The 16,701-nt window shown below is 34.8% G+C and overlaps 3 protein-coding genes across 4 annotated transcripts; 1 reads left to right on the top strand and 2 right to left on the bottom strand.

The window, feature by feature from the left end:
- The first annotated feature begins 3,512 nt into the window (after positions 1 to 3,512).
- On the top strand, positions 3,513 to 6,411 carry LOC144565381 (purple acid phosphatase 2-like). The gene is made up of 8 exons (XM_078315119.1): positions 3,513 to 3,738; positions 4,151 to 4,351; positions 4,668 to 4,779; positions 4,927 to 5,153; positions 5,244 to 5,382; positions 5,600 to 5,820; positions 6,005 to 6,126; positions 6,228 to 6,411. The coding sequence occupies exons 1-8, from the start codon at positions 3,538 to 3,540 to the stop codon at positions 6,406 to 6,408; spliced, it is 1,404 nt and encodes a 467-aa protein (XP_078171245.1). The 5' UTR covers positions 3,513 to 3,537; the 3' UTR covers positions 6,409 to 6,411.
- Positions 6,412 to 7,035: 624 nt separating this feature from the next.
- LOC144565696 (haloacid dehalogenase (HAD) superfamily protein) lies at positions 7,036 to 9,511 on the bottom strand. The gene is made up of 5 exons (XM_078315520.1): positions 9,109 to 9,511; positions 8,285 to 8,365; positions 8,111 to 8,184; positions 7,897 to 8,004; positions 7,036 to 7,302 (listed from the first exon to the last, which is right to left on the bottom strand). Exons 1-5 carry the CDS (start codon positions 9,404 to 9,406, stop codon positions 7,189 to 7,191), a joined length of 675 nt encoding a protein of 224 aa, XP_078171646.1. The 5' UTR covers positions 9,407 to 9,511; the 3' UTR covers positions 7,036 to 7,188.
- Positions 9,512 to 10,815: 1,304 nt separating this feature from the next.
- LOC144565209 (putative E3 ubiquitin-protein ligase RING1b) lies at positions 10,816 to 16,324 on the bottom strand. Of its 2 annotated transcripts, none has more exons than XM_078314894.1 (11): positions 15,881 to 16,324; positions 15,707 to 15,761; positions 15,023 to 15,081; positions 14,523 to 14,604; positions 13,902 to 14,022; positions 13,754 to 13,795; positions 12,995 to 13,289; positions 12,307 to 12,554; positions 11,733 to 11,840; positions 11,450 to 11,647; positions 10,816 to 11,116 (listed from the first exon to the last, which is right to left on the bottom strand). In XM_078314894.1, exons 1-11 carry the CDS (start codon positions 16,131 to 16,133, stop codon positions 11,084 to 11,086), a joined length of 1,494 nt encoding a protein of 497 aa, XP_078171020.1. In that variant the 5' UTR covers positions 16,134 to 16,324; the 3' UTR covers positions 10,816 to 11,083. The 2 variants fall into 2 exon arrangements, with proteins under 2 accessions (XP_078171020.1, XP_078171019.1); XM_078314893.1 differs by having other exon boundaries at positions 13,754 to 13,798; positions 15,881 to 16,323.
- Between the last annotated feature and the right edge of the window lie 377 nt (positions 16,325 to 16,701).

Here is a 16,701-nt window from a genome sequence, read left to right as displayed (position 1 = left end):
AATCAATCTGAACCATTAGATGCGATCTATATATTAAGATGTGCTTGGAGACCAAATTTTACATTTTTTGAAATTTTTTTTACTATTTATTAAGTCACTTTGAAAATCGCTGATCCAATGGTCCATAAAATGAAAAATCAGTGATTTTCAAAGTGGCTTAATAAATAGTAAAAAAAATTCAAAAAATGTAAAATTTGGTCTCCAAGCACATCTTAATATATATATCGCATCTAACAGTTCGGATTGACTATTCGGACTTTGAAAACAAAGAAAAAAGATTTGAAAAATAGAGTACATTTGGGTGCACAAAAATTTGGGTGCATTTGAACCCTCCTCTTTAAATAAATGCCAGGTGTTCTTCTGGTCTTTCGTATAATTCATTGCTGGACCAAAAATTAATGAATTTTTTGTTAGTTGTAAATTGTTTATGAAAATAAAAATCAATGAATTTCATTTTCAGTGCCAATTTGGTACATTGTAAAATATATTGTTGGCGTTCAGAGAAGACTATCCCTGTCGTTGGGATCATCCTGTGTTGATTTTAAAATTGCGGAAGTTCTTCCTTGAACGCGAGAGGGTTCATCTGATAAGAAAAATAACAAGACATTTTTGAAAAGTTTTGTCATTCTGACATTTATGATCATTTTAATGCCATATATAAAATGATCACATTTTGAGCGTGAGAGAGGGTCAGAGGGTTCATCTTTTGGAAGTTCATCTGATAAGAAAAATATTATACAAATATGATCATTTTATATGTCACTCAGACATTTTTTTGTTAGGGTTGTCACTCAGACATTTTTTAAAACTATTATTTACGTCTTTTCTTTTCAAGATCTTTTGGTATCTAATCTGATAAGAAATATTAAGAGAGGGTTCATCTCGAGTCCGCATTCCTCTCCTTTTTTTATTGTATCCAATCTTTTTTTCTGATTTTTTTCACAGGAATGTAGATAAAATTATGAAAACTAGAACTTGCTGATAAAATTATGAAAACTAAACTACGCAAGATCCACGGGTGCAACCGAGAAGCCCCAGATGCGCCTCTCATGAAAATTCTCGACCTTTTGCACGCAGTATAAATATTACGCACTTTAACACAGTAGAAATATATTGTGGAACTTTTTTTTCCTTTTTAAAAAAGTTGATAATTGGTGAAATAACAAATTCGGTGAGATTTAACAAGTGTACAAAATTAATCTTGTAAAGTAAATGTTAATTAATATATGAGATGGGATGGGAAATCTTTCCCATTGCATTGAGGGCTACAGAACAGTCGTGGAAAAAATATTTATTGGGGTATAAAATAAAACCGTGAAATTCCATTAGTTTAGTTGGGAACGGTACGAGGAGGAATGAGATTTACCCCATATCTTATGTAGAATTATCAAATCCGGACTGTTTTTTTTTTTTTTTTTTTTTTTTTTTTTTTTTAACTCTAGTACGAATCTCAAAATCGACTCTCTATATCTATAATAAACACCGAATTCTTTTTGACAAAACTAGAATTAAATCTAGACTTTTCTTTTCCTACAATTACCATCGAGCCATTTTTTTAATTAATTCTTTTTTAAAAATACCTCCAGAAAATTTGTAATTAAAATAGAATATATAATTGTTTCGTTTGATACTCATCTAATTGTTCGTAAAATTAAGTATATAGTGTTATTTTTATTTATTCCATTTAAACTTGTAAATGTTTTATATTAAGTTGCGCATATTTAAAATATCATACACGTCAGTCATCAATAACTTAATTATTCTAAATAGAAAAATATTTTAAAATGTATCAAACTAAGCTAATAGTAGACTTAATTTTTTACTTCTAACTAAACATAATATAAAAAAATTGCAGATTTAGTAAAGAGGTGATTAGCCTTATTTATCTATGAAGAAATGCTGATCTCCATCTCGTAAAAATCATTATAAAAACAAAAACAAAATTAGAGCTAACAGAGTCTTTATTTCAGAAAAAAAAAAAAAAAACCTAAATACTACAGGCCAAAATTTTCTATTTATAGAAATTATTTAAAAATAGTATAGAAAAATAGATGGCTTATATGAATATTCTTATCTCGTAGAAGGAACGAATCAATGATTATGTTCCTTTAGTTGTCATATCCATAGTGACAAATGAATTATTCAAGTTCGGCGGGGTCCAAAATTCGTGATTCGGGTATAATTCGGAAATGATTCGTGGCTTAAACAAGAGGTGTTATGGGTTTAAAAAGAGAATTTTATATTGCTTAATTCTATTTAATAAACTAACAACAAATTATTAATTATTAGATTGCTTCAATATAAAAGATACATAGAATATTTCACATTGAATCTCCGATGGATAACTTTTTTTTTTGAAAAGCTACTGTCATCAGTACTAATTCATAATGAGAGATAGGCCTACCGATAGATGTTTTTAATTTTTGGTACTTTTTTCAAGGGGGGCCACGTGATGCTGTAAAGAACCAAAAGTACTAGTGACGAACTTTTCTGTAAAAAATGTGTTTTATTCGTGAAATTCATTAAATACACAAATAATTCGCGAATTGTATGTTTGATTCGCAAATTATCGTATTACACGCGGATTGATACGTTTATTGCTAAAAAAATAAATTTTCTAAAAAGTCCCCCAAAAAAATAAAATTTATAAATATAAATAAAAAGTTATGCACACCAATAGACACAAAGTTAATAACAATAGAAAATTCAAAAGTAGCACCTTGATATTAACAATTCGTCTCTTACAACTTTATAAATGTGCGGACCCCACAGCAGTCAAATTTACGTGAAGTTGCCCAGAGCCCCAGACGAAATGAATTTTCCTCTCTCACGCGATGAATTGTTTCAAAAAAAAAACGTGAATTAAAAGTAAAATCCGTCCAATTCGTGAATAAATCACGGATAATTTGTTTAATTCGCGAATTATCGTTTAATCCGCCGTTCGATTCGCAGATGACAAGATTTGAATTATTCGCGAATAATTCGCAAATCTTATCACTGTCTATGGTCATATCACGCCACGTAACTGCACAAAAGACCATACAACAAATTTGCCTCCTAAATCTTTGAAATTCATGCATAGCCGTGTATCATTGATTCAGATTCTTCTATGGATCTAAAATTTTCTACATTCCATCTAATTTCGCTATTCTATTTTTACATGATTTCTATAAATAAAAAATTGTGCCCAACAATAGTGAAGTGCGTCCAACGGTCAAATGGAAACAACTCAGCATCTACATTTAATGCATTTCAAACGCCAAAAATACACTCGTGTCAGACAATTAAGGCAAAGCGGATTTTGTTCATTATTCCTGCTCTATTCTATTCTCTCCCTTCTTTTTATATCAAGGCTAAATCAGTGAATCTCATGTTCTATTTTTTACAATTGAACGAATTTAATCATAGCTCTAAATTTTATTCCTGAATTAGTTTTGCAACCGACTGTTATTGTAGTCAACCTCAACCTTATTTAAACCCCATCCCCACCCCCCCAAGACCATTACGAAAGAGAGCGTGAGAGAACAGAGGAAGAAAATGAAAATGAAAATGAAAATGGGAAGGTATTTTCCAAATTCAATATTTCTTATCATAATAATAGCGAGCCTTGCTACTTTTGCAACAAGATGCGAAGGAGGGGTCACGAGCAAATACAGAAGACGGCTTGAAGCATCAGTTGACATGCCGCTTGACAGCGATGTTTTTCGTGTACCAGCTGGGTACAACGCACCTCAGCAGGTATTGACATTTTTGAAGTAATTGGTATGACAAACTTACCTAAATAACAAACTTTTTTTAATGCCTAGTACATAGTTTTCCAGCTCGAACATGGTTTTTTTATATTATTGGTGTTCCCGGAATTCCTTATATAATTTGATATCCAAAAATTCTCTTTGCTCCTTTTATTTTTCTCTTTTTTGGCCTTTTTTCTCTTCTGATTTCTGGAGATACGCCGTTCATCTGGCATGTCAACTGGTAAATTAATTTGCAAATAATTAGTACTTTTCTTCTACAAAATCAAAAACAAGGAAACTAAAATCAAACAGTTCAAACTTCATGACCTGATACAAATATAAACATACTATGGCTATTGGCTCCCCATTTGAACATCAATTTCTGAACAAAATTGTGTTTTCTTTTATTCTGATAGGTGCATATAACACAAGGCAATATCCACGGTAATGCCGTCATTGTGTCATGGGTCACGCCCGACGAACCTGGTTCAAGCATGGTTCTCTATGGAACTTCCAAACACAACCTTGATAAAATGGCATCAGGGAAGCATACACGTTACAAGTATTATAACTACACATCGGGTTACATACATCATTGCGTCATTAGGCATCTAAATGTGAGAAAATTTTGCTTCTCTTATTTTGCCATCGATAATTTTAGACAGTTGCTATCTTTTAACACTTTAATTCACTGAGGGAGCTATTGCCGCTAATCTTCAAAAAATTCATTGAGGGAGATCTTGACATGTTGTGAGCAGATTAAAATAAATTTTAGATTTCTTTTCATGCATGATTATAAAAGATATGTGAGGTTTTCAAAGGCTAAAATAAATGGAAGTTGTATGATTACTTGAATTTGTCTGAACTAAAGAGATTGAAAATTATCAAATTATTATTATTATTATTATTGTATATTGTGTATTGTTTTTGCAGTTTGACACGAAATACTACTATGCGGTTGGCATTGGGCAAACAGTTCGGAAATTTTGGTTGAAGACACCTCCTACAGTGGGTCCTGATGTACCATACACTTTTGGGATCATTGGTACATATTCTGCTCCTTCTCTTCTCTGTGAATTGAACCATAAAATTAATGTGTGATAATTGGTTTATTAATTTGTTGCTCTTAAATTAACACTTTAAAATTAATATGATGTTTGAAACTATACTATATATATATATGTGAATTAAGGTGATCTTGGCCAAACCTATGACTCGAACCGGACGCTTTCTCACTATGAATCAAACCGAAAAGCTGAGACGGTACTTTATGTGGGTGACCTATCATATGCCGACAACTACCCGAACCATGACAACAATAGGTGGGATACCTGGGGCCGCTTTGTTGAGAGAAGCACCGCATATCAACCTTGGATTTGGACTGCCGGCAACCACGAGCTTGATTTTCAACCTAGCATCGTAAGCAAGATATATAAATTTTTATTTGATTACTAGCTATTTCAATCATTCAATTTCATACATAACCTCCTCCTGTATATATATATGCAGGGTGAAAAGTATCCATTTAAACCATTCATGCACCGGTACCCTACCCCATACAAGGCTTCAGGCAGTACCGCTCCACTTTGGTATTCAGTGAAGCGTGCCTCGGCTTATATCATTGTCTTGTCATCCTATTCTGCATATGGTACAATTAATAACCTTTCTCTCAATTCTTTTTCTTCTCTCCTTTCATTTTAACTTTGTATACACATACTAGTATATATATGAATGTGCATATCATATCACATGAATTTATATGACAAGGTGATGATGCTTTCTTTTACGTGATTTATATCTATAGTTATGTAATTTTTTTTTTACTTGTTAGGGAAATTGAGTTCTCTGTTTGTTTTACTTGTTAGGGAAATACACTCCCCAATACATGTGGTTGGAAGCCGAGCTCGAAAAGGTCAACAGAAGCGAGACACCATGGCTTATTGTTTTAGTGCATTCGCCGTGGTACAACAGCTACAACTACCACTACATGGAAGGAGAGACCATGCGTGTTATGTTCGAACAATGGTTCATACAACACAAAGTGGATGTGGTTTTCTCCGGTCATGTCCATGCCTACGAAAGAAGTGTAAGTGAATAAAATTACTTCTTAATTACATGATTATGATGACATCAATCATCAAATTGTTAATCTGTTATGTTACTTCTCCTTTCTAGTATGATTTTACACTATTCAGATTATCTTTTACAACAAAATAACAACTGTTATCTGTTGAACATGGATCCTAATTTATTTTCGACATGGATTTCAGCATAGGATTTCTAACACAGCATATGACATTGTCAATGGAAAATGCTCTCCAGTCTCCAACCAAGATGCTCCAACGTATGTAACAATTGGTGATGGTGGAAATATCGAAGGACTTGCAGCGAAGTAAGTGATTTAATTTGTCTAATTGACTGTTTATTTTTTATTTTATTTTATAAAAGACAATAATTAATAATTTTCTTTCATTGTGGATAAAATTAATACAGTATGACAGAGCCGCAACCGAGCTACTCAGCCTTCAGAGAAGCCAGTTTTGGTCATGCAACTTTCGAGATTAAGAACAGAACACATGCATACTATGCATGGCACCGAAATCAGGATGGAGATAAAGTGGTAGCTGATGAAGAATGGTTCACCAACAGGCATTGGCTTCCAACTTCCAACTGATGAGCAAACTGTTTCTAATCATGTAAATGATTGTATTATGCTTATAGGTTTATAATAATATGTTATTTCGTCTCTTGATAAAGTATACTTGTTATGAATTATTAATTGCATGACTTGGTTGCAACTCCATAATTAGATGTGATGTTACTCTAAATAACTTAGTTTTTTTTTTTAATCATTAGTACCCCTAATGATCTAGATATTATAGTTTATCAATTTTCATATTATAGAATCACCGTTTCCCAACAATAGCATTAATCGGGTTTATTATAGCATGTAGCTGACTTAGATTTATATTTTGGTTGGAATTCTGCTAATTTGTTGATATATTTTCTTATTTTATTTTAAGTTCAATGCATTGTCGGAATGCAAAGGAAAGAACAGAGAAATTGATGTTTGAAAGAGAGGAAATTCCCTCTTAGAAAATAGAAAGTACATTCATATTTTTGTAAATAGACTCCGTGCATAATTTGAAACACTAATTCACGTTGTGGAAACACCAAGTATCGATCTTAAATGAACGTGAAGAAGTTATGGTAACTTGTACAAAAATCTGTATAGGCACGCATGATAAATATCATGTGATTTCTAACAGGCAGTTAGCCGACACAACATTGAAGACAATCGTGACAAACCTGGAAAATAGCTCTATGGCACAAAAAAAAAAAAAATTAAATTAAAGCTTGCAACAGCAGCAGATATTAAAAATGAAAATTACATCTACAAAAAGTAAAGACAGCAGTGCAACAAATATAATAGCATTCGCCCTTCACACCGGTACTAATTACACAAAAACTTAACACATTTCTCAGCCTCGCATTGAAGAGGATGCTGCACTGGCTTCAGTCCTTTGCGGTTCCATAGATTGACAAGAAAACTTTCAAATTTCCTGACCTGGTAATCAATTTTAGATACTATCAGAAATTATCCAACACACTAAATAGCAACAGAAAAAGAAAAGCAAGCATATGGGTGTTAAACTGCAAGGGTAGTTGTTGCAACCAATCATTTCATGAACAAATGAAAATTTTAATATTATATCAAGCACATCCTCGGAAGTTCAAGTCATATGATGTATTCAAAATGAAATGCACGAGATCAATCAAGAGGTTGAAAGGCATTAACAGAATAGCTAAGAACCAAGACACAGAAGTTACGACACAAGTATTAAGAGATGGATGCCATCATTTGTTTTCTCTGCATAGATTGCTATCATCAAGATGCTTGAGTTTCTTCCATATACTGGGGTTATGGTTGCTTTTGTTTAATATGGAGAAAGTTATCCTAACTGCACCGAGCACGGCTAAGGAGGTTCGGTACCACAAATTTGTCATTGTACTGATAAGTTCATATGGTACTTTATGCATCTGACAATATAATATGGTTGGTCATCCAATGAAAAGGTATATTGCATTCAGAAAAAGCCAGTCCATAGTATCATCAGTTCAAACTTCTGACTAAACAAAGAATATGGTATAAGAAGAAAACCTGCTGGACTACAATAGGTTCCTTTGAAAGACACAGTGGTTCTGTAAGGATAGTGAGAAAACCATTTTTGTTTCCATAGGCAACATCAGTAAAATAACGATCTCCAATCTAGAAAGAAAAGATTACCACAATAAGTAAAATAAAAGCAGAAGTGCACAACTTGAAAAGAAAAGCAGTGCATAGTAATATGCTTATGTCTTCTTTTGGTTCTTACCATCAAAAGCTGAGAGGCTGAACAACCAAAGAACCTCTCTATCTCTTCAGCTGATCCAGATGGTTTCTTTGCCTCTGTAATCAGAATGTAGTATTTTAAAAACCAAACCAAAAAGAAGTACTACGAAATTTCATTAAAAACAATGAGAAGAAACTATGGAGAATGTAGACTTGCCATGCCTTATGACACGAATTCCCTCGATAGATTCTTCAAGTGATCTCGCCTCTGAACCATCTGGATCATACTCCGTCAGACCTAGACAAATTCCAAAATCACAAAGTCAGAAAAAGAAATACAGCATTCAGTATGAATGTACATCAAGCACTATAGATAACATGTGTGTTCTAAAAGCACCCCTTCCTTGTTTTCAGGTTACTTTACTTCTATACCTTCTTTGCAACTAAGACTACTTAGTAGTTAGAAAGAGACTTTAGAAGTAAGATTTATCAAGTGTACTGAGCTTTGAAAACTGATATTACTTGGTTAGTAAATATACGCTGTTCCTCACCTAATTGCATCACCAAGAACCTAAGGAAAAGTTTTATGCTTGGAAAGAGTATTTTCAGAATTAGCAGGTGAGAATCAAACATGAATTAAAATTGGAAAAGAACAAAAACCAGATTTATGGCCCGACTTTCAAAGTTTGGATACTGAATCAAGTTCAAGTTCGGCTGCAGAATTAAGTCCAGATACATCCAAACCAGTATGAAAAGACAGCTGAAAAACCATGGCCAGACTTTGAAAATCCGGCCAGTAAATCAATGCCCAAGTTTGATTTCTCCTTTTCAAAATCAGTACATCTCAGCAAACACATAAGAAAACTAGTCAATTTACAAGGAGCATATACTTAAGTCCAAATTGGCTCAGAATAACCTCCTTATCCCAATCAATACCAAAGCAAAAACATATCACATTATCCATAAAACAAAAACTCAACAAACAAAAGATCAAGGAAAAAAAAAAAAAAAGAGAGCATAAACCCTAGAAAATTCTCGAACCAGCAGAGTTGCTGAACACAGCGACCTGTCCGGGAAATGCCTCGACACACTCTCTGAGAGAATCAGCGAGGGGAGGCCAGAGGGAGCGCGAGTAAGGTTCGGTGAGCGTGTTGTCCTTGTCCAAGACGACTCCTCGAAATCCGACCTGGCGGAGCGCGGCCCAGTCGAGGGAGCGCATGTCTCGGACTGAGAGATGCGGGAGGAAGAGGCAGGGCTCTCGCAGGGCGACAGAGCCGGTGAAGAGGATCCCCGCCGGGTTGAACCGCTGCCCCAGCGCGCGGCGGAAGGTGGCGGTCATGGCGGCCTGATGCCGTGCTGAGGTTACCTATCTGATTCTGAGGCGCGGAAGAAGAAGAAGAAGAATAGAGAGAGCCTAATAAAAATAAGAAAACAATATTGGGCCGAATTGACATGATATCTTGTGGGATATTAGTATTACAACCAAATATGGGCCAAGGAGTTTATTTTGGGCCTTGAAAAGCCATTACTTTGGAGGTTAGCAAAGGCGCAAAGCAAAGGGGTCTGAATCTGATCATGAAATTCGCATGCACCAATCAAACCCGCTAGTTGGACAACTGGAATGTCTTTATTGGTCCGATTAAAATCTGAACCCCTTGCTCCTTTCCAAATGATTCTCCTCTTCTTTCAGCTTAGCACCAATCCTTTTAAAGCTCTTTATCTTTATTGAGAAAAAGGCTGAAATTTTTTTTTTTTTTTATGTGCATCTATAGAACCAAATATAGATAATACATAATGGTTTAATTTTTAATTTTGAAATTTTGATCTTGAAGTGATTAGATTTTTTTTAAAACTAAGATGTAACGTAGGAAATTAAAGGAGTCAATTAATTCATTTATATTAAAAGTTTATTAAAATTTTAGTAATTATTTATTCTAGTTTGAAAATGAATCCAGTAAAACTTTAGCTTCCGTTTTCTACTTTTTCCCTCCTCTCACTTATCTGCATATTGTTTTGTTATTTTTAAAAGGTTTAATTTATATTTTTCATTGTAAAAATATTACAATTTGTAACATGTTATATTTAAATAAAATTTAGTTTCTTATTTTAAAATATTAGTTATGAAGCATTATATTAAAATAACGTAAATTGCTAAATGGATTACACTCAAAAACTTCAAGCACAATATATAAAAAACTTCGAAGACATTTCAATCTATATTTCAAAATTTTGACAGGTACAAATTTAATATTGTACGGTTCATAATTTTTATGTATCAAGAGTGATTCATTCGATAGTGTATTTTAGTGAAATATAAAACTTTAATATAATATTTTAAATATGAACTAAAATTTTAAAAATATAAAATGTTGAGAAGCATTTCCCCAACCAAACTACTTTGACTGGACTAGGTTTGACATTTTGAGTTGAGCTTCTGTATGACTTAGCGAGTAACGAGTCAGCAACAGTAACAATTTAACTCCTATCCTACTCTTTTACCACAGTATTAATTAGTTTGTGATTTACAATCTTTGTAAATAGTTTGTTCGTCATAGCACATTAGACTATGCAAAGCAAAATTCGTGTATCAAAATCTACAAGTACGTAATATCTGTTCAAAATCAATTAACGTAATAAGATAAAAACTCAGATCGTTCATTAATTCTGACACGAATCTCAAAACGATGAGATACTCACATCCTTAGCTCAACGCTCGCAAATAGACTACAAATACAAAACGGAAACATACTTTCAAACTGCTATCAATAATACAATAAGTAATAATTCAGCTTGAGTCGGTCAATAAATAATTCTACACTCAAAGAGAAAACTCGACAGATTGGTATTTGGTATAGGCGCAACGTCAACATAAATTTCTAATTTTTGCATAAATTAAGATTTACTATATTCACATTTTCATTTATCTATATGACATCCTTAATTAACAGTGCCCGATAATTCCTATCAGGCCAGAGAAGAAGGCAAGCCACAGTAAAGCAAGCAGTGATCTTTGTCTCTACTTCTGCAATTTTAGAGCATATAGAAGGTCCTGCAAGAAAAAAAGGTAACATGTTACATACAATCCACAAGTTCTTTTTTTAATATAAATTCATTTTCAAGCTTTTTTAATTAAAATGTAGCCAACTTCACCCCCTCAAAATAGTTGATTGTTATGTAAAATTTTAAATTTGAAAAGGATTAGTTGCACAGTACCTTTTATAAGTAAGAACATTCTGAATGTATCTAACAATATAGAAATTCCTTTTTTTTTGGAATATACATGTTAACAATTTCTATTTCCACGGGGGAATTTTAGTTAAAAAAAAAAAAAACAAGTTACTCTTTTGATTAGCATGTGGCAAATCAGAAAAATGAGCCTTACCAGATTTCCTTGCACAAAAGAAAAGGTTGGATGAAGCTCTGAAAGAGATTTCTCTGGCTCCAGCAGTTCCAGCCAATCTAAAGCCGATGGCATCTCTTGATCTTTTGTTAAATCCTCTTTTAATGGAAGCCCAAGTTCAGGCTTCTTCGCGTATATCTCAATTTCTTCGACTTGCCGTGATAAATTAACAGCAACAAACTGCATAGAAAATTACAACAAAAATTGTCAGAATTATTTTGAAAAGAGAGCCCCGTACGTTATGTAAAAATACCTCCATTATTACCTGACAGAGTTGTTTAATGGACCATGTCTGCTTACAGCAAATATACGGTTTTTCCAGGTTAGGCATACTTTCCCCGTCCAAAGGAAACAAACTCAGATGAACATCCACCTGAAAAAGAACAATTCAATTTAATTTAATTTGAACCAACTCTCAAAGAAGAGATAATTTCATGGATTCCCTCTGCAAAACCAATAACAGGAACCTTTCAGAACCATTCAAAAGGTAAACAGACTGTCCTCCTCCTGCATCTGTTCTTTCTAGACAAATGAAGTACAAAGGAAGGCAATTTAGTTTGAAAGAAACAAAGAGGTGCCAAGGTGATTTTGCCATTTTCGGAAGATTATGCAAGGCATTCCTCTTTTCGAGATATATGAGTAATAATTTGGGAGTTCACAGGATACCAATGAAAAATCCAAATAGAGAATGCAGCAAAATCAGCAAAGATGTATATTGCAAAGTTATGTTCTCAAAATCTTACAAGATGTTTGGTAAACACTAACAAAGCACGTCCCAACTCCTAACGTTTGGTAGGCCACTGGTTTTACCAAATTAACTTTCAATAGTGCAATTTTACCTCATTATTGTTTTCATCCAGACTCCTGAGATGCTCAACTAGTCTTGTCACACGGCCGCCAACTTTACCCAGCCTCCCAGCCAAACTGCCGGTGGCTGCATGCCGATTCTGACTGCGGGCACCATTCTTCCCCCAGGAGAGCACCTCCATATTCCCAGACTTTAAAGGAGATACGCTGATATGCGTCTCCTTACCAATCCCAGAAGCCTCATTACTCTCTTCACCACCACCAGCATCGTCACTGGTGCCTGTCAAAAACAAATGGAACAACAATTTCACATTTGACAGTCAAAATCACTGTGATATGGCTCCAAGGTACTTTATATTACTTGGGTTTCCCTCGAAAGTATGTTCAATGACAAAGGGAGAAAAAAATTGGAGACATTTCACTTGTAGGGTCACAAAATAAAAAAATAAAATAGTAAAAGGAAGTCAACTCCAACCTCTTAACCTATCATATGGATTTTACCTTGTTGAGAGCTCTGATCAGTTTTTGTATATTTTTTTTTTCTTTTTTGTTAACTTGTGCATTTATGTGAATGTGTTTACTTGATTTTCTGTCAAAATTTCAAATATATCAACTCTCTCTTCTCTTTCCCTTAGGATTGCACGTAAAGCTACAATCACTTTTGTAAAAGTAACACATGGGCAAACAAGTGCTTTATACATCCCAATATTCAAATTTTACCAGCATTTGACTTTGCTGGTGAAGACCGGGCCGAGCCACTGGGCCACCGCCTGCGTCTCTTTGGCTGTCTAACATCATCAGGTGGTGACTGTTCATCAGCAGAAGACGACTCCTTGCTTCCGTCATTGCCATTTGCTTCTTCCTCATCATCCTCTGAACCAGCGATATTGTCAGCACCACTCGACCGACCCCTCCCTCGGGCCCTTCGCCGGGAGTTTCTTCCTCTCACTACTGACTTCCTCTTGCCAAGCGCCTCTGTCTGCCGTCTGAATGTTTCCGCTATGCATGCTTGGATCTTCAAAGACAATGGAATCTTTGTCAAAAACATAAGATGTAAAATGACCAATTGGCCTTTGGCTTTAAAATTGCTAAGAAGACTAAGGCCTTTTTTTTATTTCAAAATTTTAGATATGACGCACTGTTCAGTGCATGGTGGATAAGCAATGGAATGCAACACGATACCAACCAAAACCAAGGAAAAAAGGCATCCTTTGTGGTTTTCGGGAATCTACTCGAGTAGATTTTTCAGTGGCTTTCTTTTTCCATGCCTTTCTCTCTCGTGCCCTTCTCTCTCAAAAACAGACACAAAAAATTGCTTTCATCGTAATTTTCTCACACCCTTCCTCCATGCAGATCTCTCAATCTCCTCAACATCTTTCATGGATCACCACTGCTCCATGCTTTTTTTTTATCATGCCTCCAAACAATTTCTTGTATACAATTAAAGAAAAGAAAATTGCTAGTTGAAAATTCTAAAACCTTTTTGTTGCGGGTCCTCTCTTCTTCACTGAAAGCTAGTTCCTGCTTTAAGTGGCATAAAAGAGAAAACATCAGTATCGGCTATCAAAACCATTATAAGAGGAAGATATTTTCCGCTACAAAAATAATACAGCTGTTATCGTATTACCTCTTCCTCATACTTATCAATATCTGGATAGAGAGCTGAAATCAAAGCATCAAAGTTTGGATCATCCCTGAGAGAACGGCGGCTCGCACAGTGAGTGCGGCATGCTGGGCATTCATTATTGCTGAGAAAATTTTATAAAAAGAAAACAACTAAAAAACTTTGTAAACCTAATTTCTTAGACCCAATAATTAGCCCCTTAAAAAAGTTTGGTTCAATTTGAAAATAACAAACACACGCGCTATTTAATCTAATTGTATCCAACTGAAGAACATAATACCATGGTTGACCTTTAAAAAAAAAAACAAGAACATACTATTGGTTGTAAACTGGTATTTATGTTAATAAACGGAAACAGGTAGTAAGATTTTGCCAATTTTTACAAAAAAAAAAAAAAAAAAAAACAAACAAACAAAGAAAAGAAATCAATATCGAACTAAACAAATATTTTTGCTTTAACTATGAAATGTAATTATGTTTTACCTTCTAGTTTACTGATACCATACCAAAAGGTGGTAAATTTTGTGAATAGAGATAAAAAACAGGGCATACAGATACGGATCTAGCTTGAACCAAAATTGTAACAAAATGGTACAATTGATAGTTGGAATTACAATACCGCACCTGAGACGCATTGATTTGTCAATACAATCCCTACAGAACCTGTGGAGGCATTCCATCACCGTCCTTGTCTTTCTTATTATGCCTAGAGAATACACAAGCACTTAGCAATCCTGTAGTAATTGGAGTTAACTGCACTAGACTCTTATAAAAGCAACACACTGTATGTAACTTTCCAATAGTAATGTTTCATGCACAACAATACAATAGAAGTTAAAACTATTAAAAGAGCAGATAGCTAGAAGTAGATAGCCATGGGCCATAGCAAACAAGCACTGCGGTTTTATCCGGTAGCCTGACTTTCATGACTTGACGGGCAGTGTGTAGAAAATGCTAAGGTGCTAGAGGTAGAAACATAAGCTAGTCTCTCTTTTGTTCTTTCAGTTCAAATAATGTTGACTGTGTGGGGCAAAATTTTAAGCACGATTTGCATTTCCCAATATGAATAAAAATAAGAAAATAATAATTATTAACACACCATCATGGTCTCTTTAATAGTATACCTAGGCAGATTGGGCACTGTACTTCTTTTCGAATTTCAGCAAGTTTGACAACAATAAACCTGCAATGTTGTAAATCATGCACTATATAAGTAATTTTAACTAATAATATACCAATTGCATTGACATAATTGATCATGAAGGTAACTATACCTGTACTGACATGCAGTACCACACCAGATAAATATTAGATGGTATTTGTACATTTGGTTTATATAGAGCTGAATCATGGGAAGCATAAAATGAACGAAAATAAACTTATGATAGGACATCAGAAACCAGAACTGAAGCTAACTGAAAAGAGATGACATCAAATATATTAACTAATTTGAGGGTTAGATAAGTAGCCCTCCACTGCTGGTTGGACCAAGGATTACCATACTAATTGCCATGGTGCATAACATTACCATCAACAAGCAGCAACTATACCCACTGGAACACCAAGAAATTTGTAAACATTGGTCGATAACAGGCTAGACAAATAAACACAATTGATCTTTGAAAACACCGAATATACACAATAACAACACACTAAAGCAACATGGGTGGGTTAAACTAAGGCCAAATAAGAAAGTGTAACGGGAAAAAATAGAACCATCTTTCTACGTATTAACAACGAGTAGTGAGTATTGATATTGTACACAGAGAGAAAGGAAAAGAAGGAGAGAGGGGGTGGATGGTACATACTCGTCTTCCTCGCCAGCGCCATTGGAATCGCTATTAACTTCTGCGTCAGAATCATCTATGGTGGTGCAAGACAGAGAAACAGAAGAGAAAAGAAAGTAAGAAATCAACAGTTAATAGAGAGATTACAGGGAATATTAATTTTGCACTTAAAAGTGGGAATCCGACGAAACTAACCTTCTTCCCGTTTAAGTTGAGGAGGATCTGGAGATGTATCTTTGGGTTTGCTTTCCTCGTCTTTGGCTTCCTCCTCTTCTTCTTCCTCTACTCTCTCTCCTTCGCTCTCTTTGTCCCCATTGGCCGTCTCTTCTTTTACTTGGTCATCTTCGCGCTGCTCTTCGTCGCTCCCGTCTGAGACGAGATCCGGCGACGGGTAGGAAGGAGACTGAGGCGACAGTGGAGTTGGAGCCGACCGCTTATGCGCTGGCATTTTTTTTACCAGCTAGCTCTTCTCTTTGGCTTTGGCTTTGGCTTTGGCTTTGGCTTTGGCTTGTGAGGAGATGCGGGAGAGAATAGAATAGTCGAATAGAGATGGCTGGTTTCGTACGGGGCTGGGTGTCAATTATCAATAATCAAAAACGGAGAGGAAAGAAAGACTACAAGTGAAAGTTGCTGACCAGAATCTCCGCTTGTGCTGTGCGAGCGCATTGTTTATTTAAACGGTCCGATTGCCATTTAATCTTAACGGTGATCAATCAAACAACCTTTGCCTTGTGTTGTGTTCTAGCCTTCTAGCGATTCTCTCTTTAAAATAAATGGAGGGAATTTTTTTTTTTTTTTGTACAAATAACTAAATTGTCAATTGGTGGGAATTAATCGTCAATTGATTTTTGATAAATCTTTTTAGAGTTGTATTAAGGTGTTTGGTGAAGTAAAACAAAATTAAGAGTTTTTTAATTTCTTAACCGAGCCCAACGGATTGATCCCATTAGACTTGAACTTCATTCATTTATCACCAACTCCAGAATTGAACCGGTCAGGAATGGATTAAGATTTTT

The sequence above is a fragment of the Carex rostrata genome, chromosome 14 (assembly GCF_964058835.1).
Source record: "Carex rostrata chromosome 14, lpCarRost1.2, whole genome shotgun sequence".
Classification (NCBI taxonomy): domain Eukaryota; kingdom Viridiplantae; phylum Streptophyta; class Magnoliopsida; order Poales; family Cyperaceae; genus Carex; species Carex rostrata.
This window is presented reverse-complemented; position numbering and strand designations above follow the sequence as displayed.

Coding starts and splice junctions, on each gene's coding strand:
- LOC144565209 (XM_078314893.1), bottom strand. CDS start 16,133: ATGCCAGCGCATAAGCGGTCGGCTCCAACTCCACTGTCGCCTCAGTCT. Junction 14,023..14,522: donor GACAAATCAATGCGTCTCAG/GTGCGGTATTGT, acceptor AAATTTTCTCAG/CAATAATGAATGCCCAGCAT. Junction 11,841..12,306: donor TGGATGAAAACAATAATGAG/GTAAAATTGCAC, acceptor GTTCTTTTTCAG/GTGGATGTTCATCTGAGTTT.
- LOC144565696 (XM_078315520.1), bottom strand. CDS start 9,406: ATGACCGCCACCTTCCGCCGCGCGCTGGGGCAGCGGTTCAACCCGGCG. Junction 8,185..8,284: donor AATTCGTGTCATAAGGCATG/GCAAGTCTACAT, acceptor TTCTGATTACAG/AGGCAAAGAAACCATCTGGA. Junction 8,005..8,110: donor CAGCCTCTCAGCTTTTGATG/GTAAGAACCAAA, acceptor TTTTCTTTCTAG/ATTGGAGATCGTTATTTTAC.
- LOC144565381 (XM_078315119.1), top strand. CDS start 3,538: ATGAAAATGAAAATGAAAATGGGAAGGTATTTTCCAAATTCAATATTT. Junction 4,352..4,667: donor GCGTCATTAGGCATCTAAAT/GTGAGAAAATTT, acceptor TTGTTTTTGCAG/TTTGACACGAAATACTACTA. Junction 5,154..5,243: donor TTGATTTTCAACCTAGCATC/GTAAGCAAGATA, acceptor ATATATATGCAG/GGTGAAAAGTATCCATTTAA.